At 29.6% G+C, this 9,067-nt stretch overlaps 1 protein-coding gene across 1 annotated transcript; it reads left to right on the plus strand.

The window, feature by feature from the left end:
* Positions 1 to 225: 225 nt before the first annotated feature.
* On the plus strand, positions 226 to 8,584 carry LOC126721077 (wall-associated receptor kinase-like 8). The gene is made up of 3 exons (XM_050424079.1): positions 226 to 1,113; positions 6,370 to 6,489; positions 7,281 to 8,584. Exons 1-3 carry the CDS (start codon positions 246 to 248, stop codon positions 8,480 to 8,482), a joined length of 2,190 nt encoding a protein of 729 aa, XP_050280036.1. The 5' UTR covers positions 226 to 245; the 3' UTR covers positions 8,483 to 8,584.
* The last annotated feature ends 483 nt before the right edge of the window (positions 8,585 to 9,067 follow it).

Genomic DNA, 9,067 nt, shown 5'->3' on the forward strand with positions numbered 1-9,067 from the left:
TAGGAGGACTTGGGGGTCAACAGCCACCTCTCGGGGCCCCACTCCCCTGGCTCCGCCAGTTGTAATGCAGTGATTCTTTCCTTTTAATAAAAAGTCCAAGTAAACGATTTAACAAAATTGCGCGGAAAGTGCGGAAAAATATCTTGTCTAGCAATACTTTTCTTATAAGGTGTTTTTCTTGGTATTTATAAAGGCTGGGTATATGGCTTGCTTAGTTGAACTGTAGAAGACATTCAGAAATTAAAATGGCTGTGCAATTTGTAATGCAAATTGCTTTCTTTCTTCTGCTGACATATGGATTAGTAGAAGAAGCATCATCAGTAGTATTTCCAGCTATTGCACGACTCAATTGTACAGAGAAGTGTGGAAATGTTAAAATTCCATATCCATTTGGAATCGGACCTAATTGCTACATGGCCAGCTGGTTCGAAATTGTTTGCGATAAAGCAAATGTCACTGCTAAAGCCTTTCTACCCAGTATTGGCATGGAGGTGCTGGAAATCAATATTAGTGATCCGTATAAAGATTCATATTCATATTCTTATTATAATGAGCCTGGACTCATCCGAGTCAAGATGCCTATTATTTCTTCTTCAGACTGCATAAATAAGAGTAGTGATGGTGTGGACATCTCTGGAACTCCTTATTTCTTCTCGTCATACCGGAATAAATTTGTTTCGGTTGGTTGCGACAACTTGGTCACAATGACTGGTCTTGACCCTATGGTGGTGGTTGGTTGCAAGACTAATTGCAGTAATCAAAAGCTGAAAGATAAACAAGGTACATGCTCGGGGTTCAACTGCTGCCAGACCACAGTCCCTTACGGGATTCAAGTACTAAATGTAGATTTCGTGAGGACACCGAGAAATAATTGTAGACATGCCTTCCTCGCAGAGACACAATGGTTAAACAAAACAGATCTCTCTAACCATTTTCTGTATTGGGATTACGTTCCTGTGGTGCTGGAATGGACAGAATCTAACTTTACTGCCTTTGATTTCAACGAGATACGTGCACTGCATTTAGATTGGGATTATACAAGTTACGGGGCCAAGTACTATTATTGCCGTTATGGATACGAAGGAAATCCTTATCTTTTTCCAGGATGTCAAGGTAAACTTCAATTACCAACACCTTTGATTTTCCTATGTACATATATATAGTCATCTAGATTTCACTAACATGCCTACTTTTGACTCATAGATCACTCTTCACTCTTGAGCTCTACATCCATTTATATTTTTATTTTTTAAGCCATATATAGATTCAGTACGATTAAGGTTGCGTTCGGTAATACTATTGCAAATTAATTTTAAATTCTAGTAGTTTGCTTTTTTAACAGAAAATTCTTTTGTGCTTAGTAATTAAAGAACGTGAACTATACCATATATTACACCTATGTATGTATTTATTAATAAAAACTCTCATTTAATTACTGTAAAAAACAAAAAAATTGTGAAAAATACAAATTTTTTTATAACCTTTTTTTTTTAGAAACGCATTTTTTATTTATAAACGTATTAAACATGTATTGAATGTTTCTCGTATCATACTTACAAAAATACTCCAACTTAACTAAATTTCAATTCTTTTATCCATCGTATAATTACTAGTTTTGTTAAGGCGTTTTGTTTATATATATATATATATATATATATATATGCGTTTTGTTTATATATATATATATATATATATATATATTTTTAGAAAGACACAGGACTGAAAGACACACACAAAGAGGGGTGTGGGAACCCGGGTCTAATATCACACAACTCACAACATACAAAAGCCAATAACTCTTGAATGTTATGTCAAGGCTTTAAACCCATTGGGAGACACACACTTGGGCGATGTGGGAGAAATCCACTTGATTGCTTTTTTTGAGAAAGACACAGGACTGAAACACATACAGGGGAGTGGGAACTCGGGTCTAATATCACACAACTCACAACATACAAAAGCTGGTAACTCTTGAATGTTGTGTGAAGGCTTTAAACCCATTGGGAGACACACTTGGGCGATGTGGGAGAAACCCACTAGATCGCTTTTTTTGAAAAAGACACAGGATTGAAACACACACACAGGTTTATATATATAACAATTAAATTATCAATACTTAATATTTTTAGTTCCATATGCTTTATTATTTATATTGAACATCAACATCTTCATGTTTTATTATAGTCTTGAAATTTTTTTATTTATTAAAATTTTTCTATAATTAGATCTTATATTGCTATATATAATCTATATAGTGGATTAAAATTATCATTTGAAAATATAACAAAATAATACGATAAATACTTTTTTTTGGCTACGTAAGTGCATAAAAGACATATTAAACATCATCTCCTTCATTCACTTGTTATATATTTTTCTTAAAAACACAACTAAAATTTAAAGAATAATTTATGCTAAGTTTATTGAATTGTTTAGTAGTTGAATCTTTATAACATAATATTAAATTATTTTTAAAAATAATATTAAAATAATACAAGTATGATAGTAAATTGAAATATTATAAAAGAAATAACTTAACATCTATAACCTAGTCCCGAATTTTCATTCAAATTCATAATATACCTGTACGTATGTCTATTTTATTTTTTTCATTTTTTTATACCATATTTTTGCAAGAAAAAAAAATTAAATATTGAGCTGAATAAAACACGTACGTATTTCATATCGTAGATATTCTGTCTCATGCATTACTAACTATGATTTTGAGAAATAATGCTTGGTATTTTGTTGGAATTGTTACTAGAGAGTACTTATAATAAATGAAATTACATTTGGTTACGTCTAGAAAAACAAAAGATAATCAATTGGACCAGACGCCAAAAGATAGGGCCAAAAAACTGTGATCCATATTTGTGATATATCTTTGAAATAGAGAATATCAACTTCATGGTGAAAATTTTAATTTTCTTTAAAAAGAAAAAAAAAATAAAAGTATACATAATATATTATCACATGATTATAAATTATATTCAAGAATTATACATTTTTGTTTTTAGATAATATAAATCGAAGACACAGGAGATGGGAAAGGAGGGAATGGGAAGACAAGATTTACAACACTAGATTTTACTAAATTTACACCTGATTTCAAATAACTTATTATTACATACTAAATTTATACTAAAATAAATTATCAATTGATTAAAACTTTGTCTTTATTTTTTTAGTGTACTAGATGCATATATATCAAATAGTTAGCATACATTTAATAAGACCCTAAACTATATCTCATATTACACTTTGCACCTTAAACTATGACCCTTGTTATACTTTGCACCGCGACGTTAAATGTACTACTAACTTAATTGGATAGAAATTCAAAGTTTAGGTTGCAAATTATAATCAGAAATATAGTTTAAGAATGTAAAGTATAATTTCTTCTTTATTTTTAATTGAGAAGATGGACAATTAAATCTTTTCACGTAATGTCATACTTTTCCATCCAAGTTAATAGAAAGTTGATGGTGGGGTGCAAAGTATAATAAAAATCATAGTTTAGAGTGCAAAACGTGTATTCAAAAAATTTAGGGTGCAAACTATAATCAATGGTATAATTTAGAATAGTAAAATGTAGTTTCTCCATATTATAATTACTTTTGTTGCATATAAGTTGATGTTGGGGTGCAAAGTATAATAAAAATCATAGTTTAGAGTGCAAAACGTGCATTCAAAAAATTTAGGGTGCAAACTATAATCAATGGTATAATTTAGAATAGTAAAATGAAATTTTTCCATATTATAATTACTTTTGTTGCATATAATACCAGCATCTTAACATTTCAAAGTATCACCACTAGCTATATAAAAATCCAACCAAGCTGAAAGTTTATTAAAATGTTATTATGTGAGGTAAGATATTTTGAGTTTTATGTAAAAACTAATGTGGTAATCTTATTAGATGTTGTAAAATATGTGTTTTATACCTCATCCTTGCTAAATTTGGAATTATACTTTAAACATTGGACCAATTTTGGCAACAAACTTGGTTAAACTTTAAGGCTAAAACTCCACTCAATATCTTTTTATTGAATATGAATTTTGACAAATCCATCTATGGATTACATTTTGTTTTTACATCCTTGATGCTTACAAAATTTATAGAAAATTAATAATAAATAGCTATGTCATTAATAATCAAATGTTTAAATTTTAAGTTTTTGTAGTTTAAAATCATGCATAAAAAATAAGTATATGAATCAAATAATAAATAATATTTGATTGATACAAAATTGAAAATCTATGTTAAGAACATTAAAAAAAAAAAATGCAATCTAACGATTAATTTTTCAAAATATGTAGTCATGTTAATTCTTTCGATGGGATTTGAAACCTTAGGCTATAATAAAATTTGTAGTCAAATTTTGTCCTAAATAACTTGAGCTTCGCTCGAGAAAAAACGTTGTTTTTATCTGTTTATTTAAAAAACAATTCAAAGTTCAAACCTAATTTTAGGTTCAACTATTAAATAATTCAAACTCAAATATAGTAATATATTCATGAATAAGCTCATGAATATTATTCTTGGCTTAAGCAATATAATATTATTTGTTTATAAGTATATAAATATATTTATACTAAACTCATCACACGCACTTTGCGCGTGCGAGTAGACTCTGTTTTATTTTTTATTTTGGATTTAGTGAAATAATGCTTAAAAGTGAGATAGAGATAGTGTCCTAATTTTTAGGATCTTTTTCTACATGAGAATTGATAAAAGTTTGAAAGTCTAAAACTTAGGAACCTTTTTAAAAATAGTAAATTACTCTTTTAACCAGTTTGTTTTTTTAAATTTAAAATTATTTAACTAAAAGATAGGGGTATTTTAGAGAGTTTAAGAATTTGTATGAGGATATTTTAGTACCCAAAATGATGAAACTCAAATAGGGAATTATGGTATTAATAGTATAGATAAACTTTACAATGGATTGTGTTAGTTTATAAATAAATTCATAAAATATCAAATTATTACTAGTTTATTGATAAAATACAAATATCTCATTTCAAAGTAAAATTATTTATAATTTTTAACAATACACGGCTGATAAATCTAGTTTTTATAAATTCATAAACAAAAATAATTCTCTCTAATTAACTGAAATGATATAATTTCAACCCTATTTAGTTATAAATGATTAGCATAAATTAACTACAGGGTGAAATTTTTTAGTTGTGATGTTAACTACATATGGGAAAAGAATTGGTTAATTCACATGTTAGGGAACAAGGTTAAATTTGTTCAATAAGAAAATGAACTAAATTTGAATATATAATCTAATTTGATGATAAATTTGAACACAGCTCATGAACAAAATAAAACTGAATAAATAATCTTAAAATTTAGTACATCTTAGCTTAACTTTTTTGCAACACTAATTACAAGCTAGCTACACAATCTTAAATATCAAATATGCTAATTATATCTTTAAACATTTATACTTTACTTCTTTTTTTGATACAAGATAGAATTTCTACTCTAACCCAATATAAGTGTATATATATATAAAGCTCCTTCTTAGAGACTTGAACCCAGCCCTTACCCCCTACACCCTACAAACATTTATATTTGTGAAGTGACTACCGCACCAAAGGTGCGCGGTGGTATTTATACTTTATTTCTAATGTTAAACATTTTCATTTTAAGTTAATGATTAGGTTTTAGTTTGAAATATTTATCAAAATAACATATATTTTAAATTTCAACTTAAATTTAATCTAAACTAAACTATGTATTTCCAATTATATATAATAATTTAATATATATAATATAATAGGTATTATACGTTCTTATTTAAATTCTTGTGCAATTTTTTCAATAAATTACACCAATCTTATTTGAGAAATTACAAAATGACACCTCCCTAAAAGTTTGACGAAAAGTCACTACTTCTAAAAGTTTTATTTATACATGCAACACTAATTTTTTCAATAAATTACATGCCAATCTTACGTTTTCAGTTTGTTAGAGTAATAGGTTCTAGTTAGCTCAACTGGTAAAGTCTGATAGTTGAATAAGAGATTTGATATTCAATCCCTACTTACACCAAAAACTGATTGGTGTCTTGGTTTGATGATTAAAAACTATCATTAGGAGTGAACGTCGTAAGTTGAAATTTTTTTCAAAAAAACCTTGTTAGAGTAAGGATGCTTAAGAACCAAGACAATCCTAGTAATAAGGCAGCTTGAGCTTGATTAGCCTCCTTGCATTCACTATTTAACCCAAATCAATCTTGAAGAACGTCTCGTGCTTAGTATCATAAAGATGAATGCAAAGATATGTATGTTGTAAGCACCAAATACAGACAAAAATTAATGAATTTATAAATTTGCATGTTATCCTATTCTTATCAGATATAAATGAATGCGAAGACCAGAAACGCAATGGATGTTTTGACAAGTCAGATTGTGAGAATATAGAAGGTAGTTACACTTGCAACAGGCGCAAGTCTCGACAGAAGATAGCCATTATAGGTATGTCCATAAATATATAAAGGCTATATTTCATACACTTTAGTTTACTAAACTAAATGTACGTGTAGAGAATGAAGCACATAGAAAGTCAATTATCATTTATAATTTCTGTTCTCTTGGCAACCTATCACTTCACTTCTCATCACTAAAAGATATAATCATACCTCGTATAACTTGATAGTTTCAGACTATTAGTTGAACATTACTCATCACTCTTCTATATTTTTCCACAAAGATTACAAATCTATCTAGAAAAAATAAATTTTCTTTATAAACCGGTACAATTCTTCATCTCAATTTTGATTTCTAATTACTAGATAGATTTTTATAGTACGCTCTACTGCCAATAAGGACAACCTCATCTTTTTCACTCATTGTTCACAAGAAAGAGGTCAAACGAAAGAAATTAATGAAAACTTTAATGGAGCTAACACTTATTTTCCAACTCCTTTCTAAGTTGTACATATTATTCATTTCCATTTCTTTATGATTATTCCTTCCATTCCATTACATTCCATCATGAACTCCCAAACGATAAAAATTAATTAGGAGCTAACACTTATTTAGGCTTTGCATTTTGTGAGAACATATTAATGTAAAACGAAAAAGAAAAAAAAGTTAGTAACCTTTAGTGGGAAAGATGTTTCCAAATTCTTCGTAATTATGTTCAATTCTAGTTACACTTATTCATATTTTTATATAGCCCAAATTTTGGCTGATGTTCCTAACCTAAAAAAAAAAAATTATTATGTTGATTTATTATTTCTATTTTATTTGCTTGATGTATGCAGTTATTTGTACAAGCTTTGGGGCATTGTTTCTACTCTTTATTACTTGGTGGTTATACAAAGTGATAAAGAAAAGAAACAAAATTAAGCTCAAGAAAAAATTCTTCAAAAGAAATGGTGGTTTGTTATTACAACAACAATTATCTTCAAATGAAAACAATGTTCAGAAGGCAAAATTATTCAATTCAAAGGAGTTGGAAAATGCGACAGATCGTTTTAATGAAAACAGAATACTTGGTAAGGGTGGACAAGGTACAGTTTATAAAGGAATGTTAATTGATGGAAGAATTGTGGCAATTAAAAAGTGCAACACAGTGGATGAGGGAAATCTTGAACAATTCATTAATGAGATTATCATTCTTTCACAAATCAATCATAGAAATGTGGTTAAACTACTTGGGTGTTGTTTAGAGACAGAAGTTCCTTTGCTAGTTTACGAATTCATTTCCAACGGCACACTTTTTCAGTACCTCCATGAAAAAAATGAAGATTTTCCATTGCTAACATGGGATATGCGCTTAAGAATTGCCACAGAAATTGCCGGAGCTTTGTCATACTTACACTCAGCAGCTTCATTACCCATTTACCATCGTGACATAAAATCTTCAAACATACTCCTTGATGACAAATATAGAGCAAAAGTAGCAGATTTCGGTACTTCAAGATCAGTAGCCATTGACCAAACTCATGTAACCACATTAGTATATGGTACTTTTGGGTACTTGGATCCAGAATACTTTCAAACAAGCCAATTTACAGAAAAGAGTGATGTTTATAGTTTTGGAGTGGTCCTTGTTGAGCTTTTAACAGGAGAAAAACCAGTTTCTTTGACAAGATCACAAGAAGGTCGGAATCTATCTACATATTTCGTTCTTTCATTAAAAGAGAACCGTCTCTTTGATATACTTGATACTCAAGTAAGTAAAGTTGGTAATAAAGATGAAGTCATGGCAATTGCTAACCTTGCAAAAAGATGTTTACACTTGAATGGAAAGAAACGACCTACAATGATAGAAATCATGATGGAGTTGGAGGGAGTCCAAAAAGTTTCTACTATTCAACCAAATTTTGAAGAAATTGAATATGTTAGAAATGAAGAAATGGAGCCCAGGAGTGACATTTCTATTTCAAAAAGTTCATGTTTAGAATCAAGCACAGCTTCATCATCAGACGTCCTACCACTTTTATCCATTAAATCAATTTGATTAATAAACTAGGTACTTTTTTTTTCATGTTGTAAACTGTTATAAAATCATATTACTATTTTAAAACTCCTTCTAGTAGAGTGGCAATAATGACATTATATCTTTGTTTGCTCTTGTTTAGGTCCTTTTGGTATTAACATAGGAAGTATAATTTTTGTAAGGTTGAATTTTATCAACCATCTTGTTGTCTTTATTCTATGCCAAATTTGCTTGTATTTAAGCAATTAATAACCCTGTATTTAGGTGGGAATAATTTAAGAGTAGTGTGTGAGAGAGTGTAAAGAAATGCTCAAGATTGTGCAAAGAATCAGGGACTCGAGACTGGATCTCGCGGGTAGCTCACGACTTGCAAGCCGCTAGAAGTTGCACACATGCCAAGCATGCAAAGAAACTGAACCGTCATGCCAGCTGTAGCACTATAGGACAAAAAGTCCAGTCTGGCCATTCAGTTACCTCGCAACTAGAACTCGCGGCTCAGTCAAGTCGCTAGGCCAAACCGCCAGCCAGCTCTATTTTGGAAAAACTGAGTCTTCGCATTCCAAATACATACAAGTATAAATACCCCTTATATCCACGAATTGTAGA

This window comes from Quercus robur, chromosome 4, assembly GCF_932294415.1.
Source record: "Quercus robur chromosome 4, dhQueRobu3.1, whole genome shotgun sequence".
NCBI classification, from domain to species: domain Eukaryota; kingdom Viridiplantae; phylum Streptophyta; class Magnoliopsida; order Fagales; family Fagaceae; genus Quercus; species Quercus robur.

What these genes read in the sequence shown, in the direction of transcription:
- LOC126721077 (XM_050424079.1), top strand. Translation starts at nt 246, where the DNA reads ATGGCTGTGCAATTTGTAATGCAAATTGCTTTCTTTCTTCTGCTGACA. An exon ending in TCTTTTTCCAGGATGTCAAG is followed by an intron (nt 1,114 to 6,369) that starts GTAAACTTCAAT and finishes TATTCTTATCAG; the next exon opens with ATATAAATGAATGCGAAGAC. An exon ending in ACAGAAGATAGCCATTATAG is followed by an intron (nt 6,490 to 7,280) that starts GTATGTCCATAA and finishes TGATGTATGCAG; the next exon opens with TTATTTGTACAAGCTTTGGG.